We start from the raw sequence: 15,801 nt of genomic DNA on the forward strand, positions 1-15,801 counted from the left end.
CCCCCGCACCAGCCGCCAGCCCCCTCCTCCTCCAGGTCGCCCACCCCCAGCCCGCAGCTCGACAGGGACCGCGACTCGGAGCACGACAGCGGCAAGCACGCCTCCGGTGAGTACCACGCCAACCAATCACTGCGTTCCCAGAGCAGAAGAATGAGGACGAGGGCATCAGAGAACACTATCTTCCTATGTAGTTACGGCCGCAATGCCTCAGAACGAGGAAAGGCATTCTTCGAGTTGGTGATGTCCGCAGATCTCCGCTTTCAAGCCGTCGTGTCCTCATATTTCCCGATACTGCCTCCTGTACATAAAAAGCCTCCAAAAGTTCAATATTTATTAACAAAACTTCATTGTGAGTCCTTCAATACACTGACGCCACAACCACACTTTCATTAGATATGTGGGTACTTTCATCTGACAATGTGATTTCAAGAAGGGAACACGTCGAAGGCGTTGTTTGTATTTTATTGATAATGAACGTAAGAAAAAAATTATATGCGTGAATGATGGAGAGAAAATAACAACATAATCGTTCACCGAAATACGATGTCTGTTACAGTTTATGGGAAAATATTAATTATGTCACGGGACAGATTATGGTAAGAAAACATTGTAATTGGAGAGGAAACTTCAACTAAAAAAAGGTAGCAAGTAGCTAAAATTTTTGATGGCAGGAGGTCATTTGAATGATGTTTAAGTGTTGCACTATCAGTAAACGCCAACAGTACAACTCTCATACAAACCTGCGAGCAGCTGTACCTGTAGTGCAGTAATGTTTTACTTAATTGAAGATAAGTAAAGGAAAAATTTTTTGCGTTGTGTGATTATTCGTATTGGATATAAGGTCCGCCTCTTACACAAAACACAGTTTTTTCATGTTGCCCAAACATGTTTCAGCACCTCTGAGCGATGATCAGTGGGTTTCTTGATTCAAGACTGTGCCCTGAAAAACGAATACCAACTGATGATGGCACAGGTGTTATGAAACATATTTGGTTCACATGAAAAAAGTGTTTTGCATAACAGGCGGACCTTGCATCCAATAAGTTCTACTGCTAACTCGGCAAATACAAGGGCTGCAAGTCCAAAGGGTGACTATGCGTGATTGCTATTTCGTATGGCTAGAAAATCAAGGTGCCTAAGGCATAATTCCTGAATCAAGGAGCATTGAGAAAAAGTAATTTTGTCGTATGAGACTTGTTTCACACTGTTTCCAACTTCTGGAGAGTTTTCCAGTATGCAAATGTAAGCAAATAGCGACTTAATTAAAATGTTGAAATGCTCGTTTTCCTAAAATTTAAGAACGTCAACAACGTTATGGTGCTAACTATAGTAGTAAATATATATTTTGTTAGTTGAATCTCTGCAGCTTTCTGAATATTTGAAAAACGAGGACATGATCGCCTGAAAGCTACAGTACTGCTTTGACCTAAATGATACGGCATCCGACGTTTAAAGCCCAAAGTACTGTCTGCAAGCAACCACCACGGAGCTATGCTCTCTGCGACGATTAAAAAATCCTTCTGGAGCCTGTCTTCTACAAATAACTGTTGGATCATCTAAAATTCAAGTGTAGTATAGATCTCCGTAGCGTCTCTCGGCATATCAAAAATGTGCGCCATTTTATTCAAGGACGCAGTTGTCTTGCTTTGAAACGGCAGGAATTTTCCAAAAGTCCGACGTTTTGTCCGTATGTAACTCTTAACAAGTAAGAAGTTTAATGACCATATCTCCGATAAAAATTCAGAAAACTGACAGTTGGTATACATGTCTTACGTATTTCTAAGAATATTTCTGAAGCGGCGAGTGAAAATTTGTACCAAGTCCGGGAATCGAACCCGGGTCTTCTACTTTCTAGGCAGGTACTTTAGCCACTAAGCCAGCCTTGGTATAAATTTTCAGTCGTCGCTTCAGTCTATATACATAAAATCAGACTAGCAAAGCCTCTGAAGTTGTCATTTCATTTGTATAACCACCTGCACCTGGGTTTCAGGCTGGATTTCCCTTTTAAGTTCGACGTTGAGGTGCTATTCCAGAACATGGAGAGCCTCGGCAGTTCTGTTCGTGTGTAAGGAGGAATGTAAATTAGGCCGGGACGGCAGTGAGCATTTGGATCGAGGTGGGAGCGTGCCAGGGTAATCCCTGCGGTTGTGTGAACCGCTGTGCAAATGTTGCATAGTGGCTAAAGCACCTGCCTTATAATCAGGAGATACGGATTCGATTCCCGGATTTGGTACAAATTTGGACTCTCCGCTTCAATCTGTAGGCATAAAATCATATCTGTATAAGACTGCCTAAGTCTCTGAAGATGTGCCATTCTGTTTGTATAATGGTCTGTGAAGTTGCGAGTGCATTATCTCGGAGCTAAGTGAATTCGAACGTGCTCATATGGTGGGTGCTTCCGTAACTAAGTCGAAGTGCCTGGCGTTTCAAGAGTCATCATATAGAAAATTTATTTCTCATTCATGGAAACCGTAAAGCCATTACCTGGTAAGTCACAACGTCGACGAAAGTGTGATGATTAATCGTGACCGACGGTCACTGAAGAGGACTGTGATGAAAATAAGAGGTCAACAGCTTCAAAAGTCATTGCAGAACTGAATTTCGCAATCGCAAACCCTGTCAGCGCCAAAATAACGCGAAGGGGCCTCTATAAGATAATAGATGCAGGGCGAGGATGGAATTCCAAAACCACACATCAGTGATGCAAATGGCCGTAACAGAAAAACGTGGTGCCTAAGGCATAATTCCTGAATCAAGGAGCATTGAGAAAAAGTAATTTTGTCGTATGAGACTTGTTTCACACTGTTTCCAACTTCTGGAGAGTTTTCCAGGGTGACTGTAATTAAAGTTAAACTTCCAAACCGCTGTAGAAATGACGCCACTGGTCAGAATGACGACAAATTGCAACGGAATATTATCGGAGAAATAGGAAAACGCATTGCAAAAGAAAAGTAAATAGTTACAAAATGTAACAATAGATGGCGATGTATGCATCATAATTCAATAGTGGTCGACTACAAATGACAAATGAATCTTACAACAATGCGTAAGGTGTACGTTTGACGCTAAACAAACTGTACTACGCATTGTGCATGGGTGTACAGGTGTGATACTGTTAGTTACGTAAGCCCATCAACCACGCCAAGATCATATCATATCGGATGGGAAAAATCGGTTTTTAATTTTCCTGAGGCCAAAAACTGCATAGAAAGCATCTATTGCCTCGCTTTTTAATTGTCCTGAGGCCAAAAACCGCATAAAAAGCATCAATCACATCGGTTTTTTATTGTCCTGATGCCAAAAACCGCATAAAAGCGTCAACCAAAATCAAATCGGATTACTAATTTCCGTGTGGCTGACGCAAAACATGTTCAATATGCTGTCGACCGTTTTCTGCAAGTTGAAATCGAGAAATAGCATGTTCCACAACTGATCGAAGTGTTTCCGGAATCACGTTCAGAGTGTGTTGCGTAGTGCGAGTTTGCAATCGGAACACTGAACACAACATTTTTCAGATAGCCCCACAGCCAGAAGTCACATGAATGAAGATCAGGTGATCGACCAGGTTGTAGTGAAATGGCGGCTGATAATTCTGGAATTTCCGAAATGGCGCTTCAGCAGCTGCTTAATTGAATTTGCGTTGTGCGGAGGTGCGCCATATTGCATAAAAATGATCCCATCCACACATCCACTGTGTTGGAGAGCTGGAATGACGTGATTGCACAAGACACTCTTAGCGCTTACCAGTGATGGTACAGGTAACAGGTAAGAAAAATACGTTGTGGCCTTGAAAATTACTGTAGCTGTGATCGACAGGGCAACATCGAACGAAATCATCGTGATCTTATAATTATGCAAAATTAATTACGATGTTAATGGAGTCCAAATTTTGGTTCGTTGACGATGTGCCCGACTCACAAATGTAGGAACGTAGGAAGAGTTAGAAGCATCTCCGTCGCTCTGTTTCTCTCAGTAGCCTATTGATTTGGGTCGTTAATTCAGATAACACAGCATGTAACATTGCATGGGACTGGTCGTGGTATTACTGTACCGATGTCTAGGACTCACTAGGTAAACTCGAACTGCCGGCCGCGGTGGCCGTGCGGTTCTGGCGCTGCAGTCCGGAACCGCGGGACTGCTACGGTCGCAGGTTCGAATCCTGCCTCGGGCATGGGTGTGTGTGATGTCCTTAGGGTAGTTAGGTTTAAGTAGTTCTAAGTTCTAGGGGACTTATGACCTAAGATGTTGAGTCCCATAGTGCTCAGAGCCATTTGAACCATTTGAAGTAAACTCGAACTGTTACTAGGGTAATAAAACATAGTGGTAAGACTGCTCAGGAGCGTACTTTGTACGCAGCATCATTCGAGAGACAGAGTGGGTGTTAAATGTGGGTAGGCTGCTAGACGGCAGTAACAGCTACTTAAAGGTGCTGGCGTCTCATAGTCTGCGGTCGACAGCTGGGCAGAAGCGACTGACTTTCTGAAGGGATGAGTTCTGCATACGTGTGGTCTTCTCTAGTTTGAACATGGTGGGAGAGAGAAAGAAAGGAAGTGAAATAGGATTTCAGTCCCATTAAAGACGCAGCACGTGCGAAGGCGGGACAAAGACGAAGAAGCGGAACGGCAGCGTCCTTTATGAGGTATTATCAACTCAGAATTGTATATGTGTATCGTGTATTCGGGACCTAGGAACGACGGAGAGGCTTCGTCCCGCCGTAGCCCTCAGTGGTTCACAACCCCACAACAGACCACAGGAGTCCACCGCCGCCCCACACTGAACCTAAGGTTATTGTGCGCCCCCCCCTTCCCCCCGTGGACTTCCTCATCCCCCCCCCCCCCCCCCCAGGGAGAGTCTCATACGATACGAGTGTACCCCAGATGTTTGCGTGGTGGAGTAATTATGGTGTACGCGTACGTGGAGACAGTGGTTGCGCAGCAATCGCCAACATAGTGTAACTGAGGCGGCATAAGGGGAACCAGACCGCGCGGCTAGCCTGACGGGCATCAACTCACAAGGGAACCTCCCCATCGCACCCCCCTCAGATTTAGTTATAAGTTGGCACAGTGGATAGACCTTGAAAAACTGAACACAGATCAGTCGAGAAAACAGGAAGAAGTTGTGTGGAACTATGTAAAATATAAGCATATTATACAAATTGAGTAGTCCATGTGCAAGATAGGCAATATCAAGGACAATATGAGCTCATGAGCGCCGTGGTCCCGTGGTTAGCATGAGCAACTGCGGAGAGAGAGGTCCTTGGTTCAAGTCTTCCCTCAGGTGAAAAGTTTTCCCTCTTTATTTTTGCAAAGTTATGATTTGTCCGTTCCTCCATTGACGTCTCTGTTCACTATAATAAGTTTAATGTCTGCGTTTTGCGACCGCACCGCAAAACCGTGCGATTAGTAGACGAAAGGACGTGCCTCTCCAATGGGAACCGAAAACATTTGATCGCAAGGTCATAGGTCAACCGATTCCTCCACAGGAAAACACGTCTGATATATTCCATACGACACTGGTGACAGCATGTGCGTCACATAACAGGAATATGTTATCGACCCACCTAACTTGTAAACTTGGCGAATGGGTAAAAAGATTCTTCTACCTTGCCCGATTTAGGTTTTCTTGTGGATGTGATAATCACTCCCAAAAAAGTGATGAAAACATAAGAGTTTGTCACATAACTTGCAACAAATGAATGCAACAGTTTCACAGTCGCACAATTTTCCCTGTGCTCTGTCAAAACATATGTTTTGTTTCGATGTTTGTTTAGGTGTAGCGCCCCATACTACGGCGCAGTTACCTCGCATCGGACGGACGGACGGACAGATAATAATTGTCTGAAAATAAAAAAATTAAACTTTTCACTCGAGGGAAGACTTGAACGAAGGATCTCTCGTTTCCCAGCTGCTCACGCTAACCACGGGACCACGGCGCTCTTGAGCGCATACTAACCTTGATGTTACCTATATTGCTTATGGACTACTCAGTTTGTATGTTTCGCTTATTTTTTTTCATAGTTACACACGACTTCTTCCTGTTTTCTCGATTGATCTGTGTTCAGTTTTTCAAGGCCTATCGACTATGCCCACTTATAACTAAATCTAAGGGGGGTGCGATGGGGAGGTTCCCTTGTCAGTATCAGTCTTACTCAATTTAGGGAGGACACCGAAATCCGAAATATGAATGGCTGGACGGGGATCTGAATCCCGCTCTTTCTGAATGAGAATCAAGAGCATCGCTTCGCTCGGTCTCAGTCTTAGATTCAAGAACCAGTCTGTAAGTAAGTCCGATATTTTCCTGTGGATCAAAGCAGGTTGAGAAATTATAAACTGGAGTGATTTCCGCTCTACAAACTCAAGTACCGCTGCCAAGCCTGGGAACAGTTCTCGACACGCACGCTGCATTAATGACTTGATATGAATCGTTACCGGCGGCAGTTTCATTAAGTTTCAAACGTGAACGTCTCGTCAAGCACGCAAAGACTTCTAGACCAGGTGTTAATCATAGAGTTAGCACTCAGTGCTAGTGAGTGCTGACTTCCGTTTGATTTTATCTTCTGTTGCACGACCTGTGTGCGCTTCCGTATAACGACTATCATTTTCTTGACTTGTAACTGAGCGTAGTATTTTCAGCTGCAACACAAAAATTACAGAATTTATCTAGTATCCATAAATGTATTTGCTTCTATAAAAGGAGCGTTGCTTCGAATTGGTCGCACTTTTTCTTTTCCTTCATTGAAATGCTACAGACTAAAATTCTTTGGCATATACGTACTGAGACAGCAAAGTTGCTAACATGCCAGAGAATTCAAATAGCTGTCATCCTTTCAACGGTAAATTTAATCTTGACATAAAGTAGGCTTCGTCAGAAGTCAGTAATCTATAAGAAATCTTGATGTGTAACATGTAATACTTCGGAAAAAAGTTGAAACTTATATGGGGGGAACTTGCATGATTTTCGGATTTGTACTGTTAACACATAGCTAGCACACTGTAGGGGTGCTGTCAGATATAATTTAATGAAACGTAGTTTTTATCCATGATAATACATGTCTTAGATATATGTAATACAGTCATTCACAGGTATCACTTAATTTATATTTTAGAACAACGTAAACGACGCGTCATTCATATTTAAGGAAAACACTTGCGCTATGTTTTTCACTAGGATTGCGCATGATAGAATTTTAAGTCTACAACTGGTCTCGCAGGTGAAATAAGACATTCTTATTCGCCGGCCGCGGTGGCCGTGCGGTTCTAGGCGCTACAGTCTGGAGCCGCAGGACCGCTACGGTCGCAGGTTCGAATCTTGCCTTGGGCGTGGATGTGTGTGATGTCCTTAGGTTAGTTAGGTTTAAGTAGTTCTAAGTTCTAGGGGCTGATGACCACAGAAGTTAAGTCCCATAGTGCTCAGAGCCATTTGAACCATTTTTGAACATTCTTGTTTGCGATGTTCCGTCTCAACTTATTATTCAGGGTGTGTCTCCTAAGAGTCGCCAGACACACTTTCTCTGCTATTTCAGTAGATATTTGCAATTTAGTCTTTGCATTGACTAGCAGGAGACAGCTCAAATAAATGCTGCTCGTCACATCTTTGGTGTAAAATGTAAATGTCATGTGACTAGTGCCTCGCGTCGTGTAGACTGTTCGCAGGTCCAAGTCATTCGATTTGACGCCACTTCGGTGACTTGTGCATCGATGGGGATGAAATGACGATGACTAGGACAACACAACAACCGGCGCCTGAGCAGATAAAATCTCCGACCCAGCCGGGAATCGAACCCGGGCCCTTAGGATTGTCATTCTGTCATGCTGACCACTCAGCTACCGTGGGTGGAGATCTTTGATGTGACATCCAGTGTTAACGGAAAGCGCCCTTTTGTTTCTCGTTACAAACAAAATGATCTTTAACGCGGAATTTTACCTGCCATTCCTCAGAGCGGTGTCAGTTTTGTCCAGCGTGATATTCGTTTCATCGGTATCTACTAACAGAGACATTAAACATTATGGACAACTAGTAGCCCAGTAGTGACGATACCCTGGTGGCCCGTGCTGACTTCTAACGCCATGCAGCAGCGCTGCTCATTCGCTGCTGTAGTATTTGTTATTCTTCGTGTTTTACTGTCCTTGTTCACACATACAAATAACATACGTATGTTCACGAAGCAGTACTTTTTTTTAGCAACCATCGTTCGTGTGAAACTCAGCTTGCCCTTCTCTTACATGATATTCTGAGAACTAGGGATGAACTGAAACAAGCAGATTCCATGTTCCTAGGTTTCCGAAAAGCATTTAAAACGGTACCCTACTGCACACTGTTAAAGGAAGGTACGGGCATACGTAACAGGACCCAAGATATGTGAGTGGTTCGAAGAGTTCTTAGGTAATACAGACCACTGTATTGTCCTCAGCAGCGAGCGTTCAACAGAGGCAAGGGTATCGTCAGGAGTGACCCAAGGACACGTAATAGGCCCGCTACACTTTCTGTGTACGTAAATGATCTCGCGGACAGGATGAGAAGCAATCTGCGGTAGTTTGTTGATGATGCTGTGGTATACGGGAAGGTTAAAAAATGGTTCAAATGGCTCTGAGCACTATGGGACTTAACATCTGTGGTCAACAGTCCCCTAGAACTTAGAACTACTTAAACCTAACTAACCTAAGGACATCACACACATCCATGCCCGGTACGGGAAGGTGTCGAAGATGAGTGACTATAGGATGATACAAAATCACTTAGATAAAATTTCTAGTTTGCTATAAATGGAGAAAAATGCAAGTTTGTGTGCATGAGTAGGAAAAACAAACCCGTAATGTTCGGTTACAGCTTTAGTACTGTCCTGCTTGACACAGTCACGTTGTTTAAATATCTGGACGTAACGTTGCAAGGCGATGTGAAATGGATCGAGCATGTGAGGATTTTGGTAGGGAAGACGAACGGACTACTTCGGTTTATTGGGAGCATTTTAGGAAAGTGCGGTTCATCTGTCGACAGCATACACGACACTAGTGTGACCTGTTCTTGAGCACTGTTTGAGTGTGTAGGGTCCGCACCAGAAAGGCGTCGAAGCAGTTCAGAGGAGGGCTGCTAGAGTTGTTACCGGTAGGTTCGGATAACGCACATGTGTTACGGAGATGCCGATAACATACATTTCGTTTGAAGACTACAGAGATAAAATACGAGAAATTATGGCGCCTACGGAGGCATTTTTCTCTCGCTCTTTCTGCGAGTGGAACAAGGAAGGAGAAAAGGTATCTGAATGGTGTGAAAAGTGGCAGTTGACCCTAAATAACGAAAAGTGTGAGGTCATCCACATGAGTGTTAAAAGGAACTCGTTAAACTTCGGTTACACGATAAATCAGTCAAATTTAAAACCGTAAATTCAACTAAATACCAACGTATTACAGTTACGAACAACTTAAATTGGAAGAAACACATAGAAAATGTGGGGAAGGCTAACCAGAGACTGCGTTTTACTGGTAGGACACTTAGAAAATGTAACAGACCTACTAAGGAGACTGCCTACACTACGTTTGTCAGTCCTCTTTTAGAATATTGCTGCGCGGTGTGGGATCCTTACCAGATAGGACTGACGGAGAACATCGAAAAAGTTCAAAGAAAGACAGTACGTTTTGTATTATCGCGAAATATGGGAGAGAGTGTCACAGAAATGATACAGGATTTGAGATGGAAATCATTAAAAGATAGGCGTTTTTCGTTGCGGCGGAATCTTCTCACGAAATTCCAATCACCAACTTTCTCCTCCGAATGAGAAAATATTTTGTTGACACCGACCTACGTAGGGAGGAACGATCACTACGATAAAATAAGGGAAATCAGAGCTCGTACGGAAAGATATAGGTGTTCATTCTTTCCGCGCGCTATACGAGATTGGAATAATAGAGAATTTTGAAGGTGGTTCGATGAACACTTTGCCAGGCACTTGAATGTGATTTGCAGAGTGTCGATGTAGATGTAGACTAGTAGTGGATGGCTTGTAGATGTAGACCTAGATTGATTTGGGACTGATCTATAAAATTGGCGCTAAAATTCCGCTGTAAAAATAATTTTGTTTGTGATAGGAAACAAACCAAAGCTTTCCGTTGACAATGGGCGTCGCATGAAAGACGTGATTAGCAGTATTTGTTTGGGCTGACTCCGGCTACACAATGCAGAAACGAAATTGCAAATATCTTCCGAAACAGTGGAGAAAATGCACCCGACGATTCTCAGGAAAGATACGCTGTATAGTTAATGGAAGGTACGTGGTGCAGTGATGTGGGACTGAACTTGTCTTCCAGAAGACGATTATCCAAATGCCCCTCCGGCCATCCTGATTCAGGTTTCCTGTGACTTCGGTAAACTGTTAAAGACAAATGCCATGTTGGATGGCGGTTACCGCTGAAACATCCGGTTTTCGGTTATATTGTTTTTTTTTTTCACGCCAGTTTAACGCGACTGTTAAAAACCACTTAAAATAACCGGCTTCTGAAATAACCAATTTTCGGTTTTTTATTACTAATATGTATTGCAATAAACGTAAAAAACAGACAAACACTGACAAGTTTCAACTCAGCCAGTTTCAAGATACACAGAATCAAAATATTCAATTAAATAAGCAAATAAAAGAAAACTTAGTTAGGCCATGGTCACTGCTTTTTAAACCCATTCAAACGCTCAGATCGCATAAAAAATTTCTTTATTTAAGACAACCGGTTTCAACAGTCATTGCTGTCATCTTCAGATCTTTAACACCGTTTTTCTTTTTTTTGTAAAACATCTTCATTTTACGCTGAACGTCACGCATAAGGTGTCAAGTGGACAAAACTTATATATCTTCATAGTGTGCCGAGTTTTATTCCCCTACATCTTATGCATGAGGTTCATCGCAAAATGAACTAGTTTTACAACAAAGAGACGTTCATTTTAGTTCTGCTGGTATGGTTAATTTATATTTTCGTAAGCGTCCGCAGCTCGTGGTTGTGCGGTAGCGTTCTCGCTTCCCACGCCCGGGTTCCCGGGTTCGATTCCCGGCGGGGTCAGGGATTTTCTCTGCCTCGTGATGACTGGGTGTTGTGTACCGTCCTTAGGTTAGTTCAGTTTAAGTAGTTCTAAGTTCTAGGGGACTGATGACCATAGATGTTAAGTCCCATAGTGCTCAGAGCCATTTGAACCATTTTTCGTAAGAAATAAAACACTTGTAACAAATAAGCCGATGCAAATATGACGGTTCTTCACAACAGAAATACCGGTTTAGGTTTAAACAGTCTGTCCTTAATGTCAAGGGGATCTGAAAAGGAAACGGCCCATTTCCTTCCCTGTCCTCCCCAACGCGACTCTGCGCAGCGACTCTAAGGCCTTCGTCGACGAGTCGTTAAAATCTTATCTTTTTTCTGCTAAGCTCTATGTTTGCACCCTAGTATCACGTAAGTAATAGACATTCAGAGATATCACAGACGGAACACTAATTATTTACCTTAGACAGGTGTCGGCCCCAGCACAGCTACATAGTTAAAGACTGGGAGAAACCTGAGAAGCTGCGCAGTTTCGTGGCGGGCGTTATTGACGTGGGAGGCTGCAGATAATGATGTCGTGCCGCTGAACTTCTGTCGAAACGAAATTATTAAACCGGCTGAGAGCTGTTAACGCAGTGCGTGAGATCCGTACCGTGCGGGCGATTATAACGGGGCGGAAGCTCAGCGAACGTCAGCGAGATTCCTATCTGGGAATTATGAGCGCTACCAGAGCGTGACGCGCTGCCGCAGGAACAGAACTGAACGCAACTCGGTGCGCCCCCGGCGTTCGGTAACCAGCCGGGCACCCGCGTGTGGCTGCGACAGCTTCGGCAGCCCAAGGCGCTCCAGGGCGCTCAAGCAACACCACCTAGACTACAGGCCCGCGCGCGCACTTGTGACGTCACATACTGATGGCCGGGTCTGTATCGGAACGCTCCTCTGCAGCTACACGAACTTTGCGAGTTTTAGAGCTGAGACCGCATAGGGATTCTCGTGCTTTCCTCTCCTACATGTCCTTGTAATTAAGGTATGGAAATTCATATCACTGCGCAAAGTAACTGAACAAAAGTGCCATATTTCAAGATGTAAAATAATTTTGACAATTTGCCTTAAATACGCGTTTCTAGGCTTGAATACAAACTGTAATTTTAAATCCTGTCTTTTCTCTGAGGAGCTACCCTTTCTTGCAGTAAAAAATCGGCAATATGCAACAACAAGCAGACGTTTTCAGTTTTAAGTAAGGCAGCTGGAGCTGCTACAGAATTTAAGAATTTGTTTCCCTGGTTATTTTCGTAAATTTTCCTCTCCACTTCAAAATTTGCTGATCTCACACGAAACTCAAATAATTCGGCGAAATGGAGCACCTCCTGACATAATGCTTAATAAATTAAAAAATGCGAAAAATATTTTATTTCCCTGTTTCTCCAGAACTTTAAAACCTTAAACATGAAAAGATTGTTTCTCCTATATTCTTGATTGAATTTCGTGTCACAGAGTGCTGTTAATTTAATCATAATGCACTTACCTCGAAATTCTGCTTTCTATACTGCTTAATCTCTCGAACACTGAATTCATTAAAACAATTTTCTAAGGTAGTTTACTCAAATTGAAATTATTTCCGAATAGCTGTATATGTAAAACTGAACAAAATCATTCTGTAGCTCTTCCAAATAAAAGTACTGGAAACTCAATAATCTGATAGGAATGATAAGGAATACTAAACATTTTCGAGTCACACTAATTAATATAACTATTCTGTGTGACAATAGTTGCAAATATGAGAGACATTTCACAGCCAGCTTCGTATCAACCTCGCAGCAATGGTCCAGAATTAAGAAACAAATTATACTGGTACATGATACATAACTGCTTTTAAAAACAATTGCAAATGTGGTGCAATGGAAACAAATAACACGCTACAAATTTTTTGTCATTTACTTACCCTTGAATGATGCGTAGACACAAATTCCTGTCTGAGAATAGCTGCAGTCCAGTGATTTCTCAACTTCACACATCGAAACATGTGCACTTTCATTCCTTTTTGGGATCTATAATTTCCCTGGCAAAAGGGAACGCAGTACTTGTATCCCATACTTCGAAGAACTGTAGGCGAACACTGTATGAAATATATGTCACTTTCACGTGTCACACACTTTCAACACAACATACACGTCAACAGGACTGCCGACTGAAGATAAGATGGCCAACAGTTTGTGACGTCACGTGCCAATATGGCCGCTGTGCTTAGGCCTTGTATCTAGAAGGCTTTGGCTCAAGTCGCGTGGCCGTGCGGACACGGTGCACGTGTCTATTGGGCAGCTTTCGGGTATGACTTGGGCGAAGTAGGTGTCCCGGCTGTTGTCTCAGTTGAGAATCCGAATGTCAAGAAGAAATGAGCTACTGGAGTTGTAACAGTAGAGCTGATGACGGTACCTATCAATGGACATTAATAAGCAGTGTGTCCTCCCTTTGCCTTCACGGTGACTTGAAATCTGCTAGGGACACTATCAGTGAGGTGTCTCAAGGTCTGTGGAGGAATGGCAGCTCATTTTTCCTCCAGATCCAAAAATCGAGAGAAGTGTTGTGCTACTTGACGCTGGGGTCGGCAGCAAAGTCAGCCTTCTACACCACGCATTTCTGTAGTCATTACTAAGTGACGCTTCTGGTGGTATAAAGAGCGAGGCAGCTGGACAGTGGATGACTGGAAACGAATAGTTTGGAGTGACGAATGACGCTCTACCATGTGGCAATGCTACAGAAGCGTTTCGGTTTGGCGAAAGGCTGGTGGACGTTACCTGCCATCTTGTGTAGTGCCAACAGTGTGGTACGGAGGAAGCAGTATAGTGCTACGGAGGTGTTCTTCGAGTTATGATCCTGCTCTTTTATTGCCCTTAAGAAAACGTTAAATGCGGTACGATATGACACATTTTATACCACTGTGTACCGCGTACAGCAGAGGAACTGTTCGGAGAGAATGACTCCATGAGCATGACAACTCACCCTGTCACGAAGCAGCGTCTGTGAGGGAACAATTACATTCGTGAAGTGAACTTGCGTGCCCAGAGTTCTGACCCGAACCGAATGGAACACTTCTGACGTCAGTTAGAACGTCGATGTTGGCCGGCCGCTGTGGTCGAGTGGTTCAAGGCGCTTCAGTCCGGAACCACGCGGCTGCTACGGTCGCAGGTTCGAATCCTGCCTCGGGAATTGGTGTGTGATGTTAGTTAGATTTCAGTAGTTCTCAGTCTAGGGGACTGTTGACCTCAGATGTTAAGTCCCATAGTGCTTAGAGCCATTTGAGCCACTTTTGTCGATGCTGCTCCGGACCCTATCGTCCAACATCGCGCTGCTGTTCCTCCACATGGAAATCTTTGTGTAAGTGTCCCCAGTTAAGAGTGCAACCAGTCTTAAAAGCGAAGGGCTGACACAGTCCGTACCACTGTCTACTAATAGATGTCAGGATCCTTTTGATTGGACACTGTATGTGCTTTAATAGACAGCAGCTATCTTCAGGATACTATATGCCTTAGGGCCGATCATATAAACATCGCTGACTGGAGATCAAATTTGACATTAGATCAGAAATCGAACAATGTTCGGGACTCAGCTCTATTGTATAACGCTAAACTTAGATCCACCGACGCAGGTTCAGTTTTTGTCGTAGGTAGCAAGTAACAAGCTTGGCGACACCGTTAAAAACGACTATCGACACGATTATTGCGCTTCGACCGCAGATATTTATCGTACATCGTAGATATGAAGTATGCATTATCGAAGGTGTCGTGCGATAACCTTAAGTAAACAGAAAAATGAGCGAACGTCAGACTTTTGTCAATACGAGGAAGATTTGCTGCTGGAAATATATAGGTAAACTCACTGTGGCCAACAAGGTAAAGCCATGGAGAAATATTGCTGTTTTGACTTTAATTCTATCGTAAGATATGAATAGCTCTACAAGCTGTCGCTGTGTCTGCTTTAAACAGATCACCAACCACTATTTGAAGAGTTCCAGTGGCGTAAAATCTTAAGATTAACTGCAACATGCACATTGCTGTCATTGATTGGTTGCTTTTGGTTAGTTTCATCAGATAGTCTCTGAGCCTTAATTCCACCTGCTCTACATTACTTTTCTCCAAGCGAAACCTCAGCTTAAATGACTAGTTATTTAACTCCAAAAGTGGGTCCACTCTTTCACTTAGCGTGCAGGGAGCTCGTTGGGTCTCGTTATAGGATCGTCCTCAGTGGACACATCTGAAGTAAAGTAAACGATAGGAGACAATGTAATTCACATCGCCTAGGGTTGTTGCACACAGAATTTTGTCCAACGGTGGTCTAGAGCGCTCGGAAAACGGAGAGTATGGTATGGTTTCAGTGGCATGCTATGGCATGCTAATGCTTTTATAATTCTCTCTACGACCAATAAAGTAGAGAAAAATAGTAAAAACTGGAAAAAAATTCAAGAACTGACGTGGGTTCGAACATACACTGAAGCGCACAACGCGAATTCTGAGCCACCGAAATGAATAAAACACGCAAATGTCGTTAGTTTATTTCAAGATACTTGCTTATGTTCTATTTAACAACGCAAGTGGAATTGTCATAGCAGTTTAAGGACATGTTAGGTAGTTAAAAATTTAATACGAATTGCTTAGTTGTTGCTACTCGAGCCGAAAGAGAAAGTTGTTGGCTGCTGTCAAAATTCCCAAACTGAGCTGTTTACTGCATAAATTTCGAATTTTACTTTCTTACTCTGCTGCTAAGTGTCTACAGAATGCCTTTGAACTAA

At 43.2% G+C, this 15,801-nt stretch overlaps 1 protein-coding gene across 1 annotated transcript in view; it reads left to right on the forward strand.

Annotated features, from left to right (window-relative positions):
• Positions 1–15,801, forward strand: part of LOC126124646 (zinc finger homeobox protein 4) — a gene marked incomplete at its 5' end in the record, with an annotated part of 330,802 nt that continues 315,001 nt past the window's right edge. The window contains one exon of the mRNA XM_049915109.1: positions 1–106. Coding sequence (XP_049771066.1) covers positions 1–106 — 106 coding nt within the window. The remainder of the gene's footprint in view (positions 107–15,801) is intronic.

Source organism: Schistocerca cancellata, chromosome 1 (assembly GCF_023864275.1).
Source record: "Schistocerca cancellata isolate TAMUIC-IGC-003103 chromosome 1, iqSchCanc2.1, whole genome shotgun sequence".
NCBI lineage: Eukaryota > Metazoa > Arthropoda > Insecta > Orthoptera > Acrididae > Schistocerca > Schistocerca cancellata.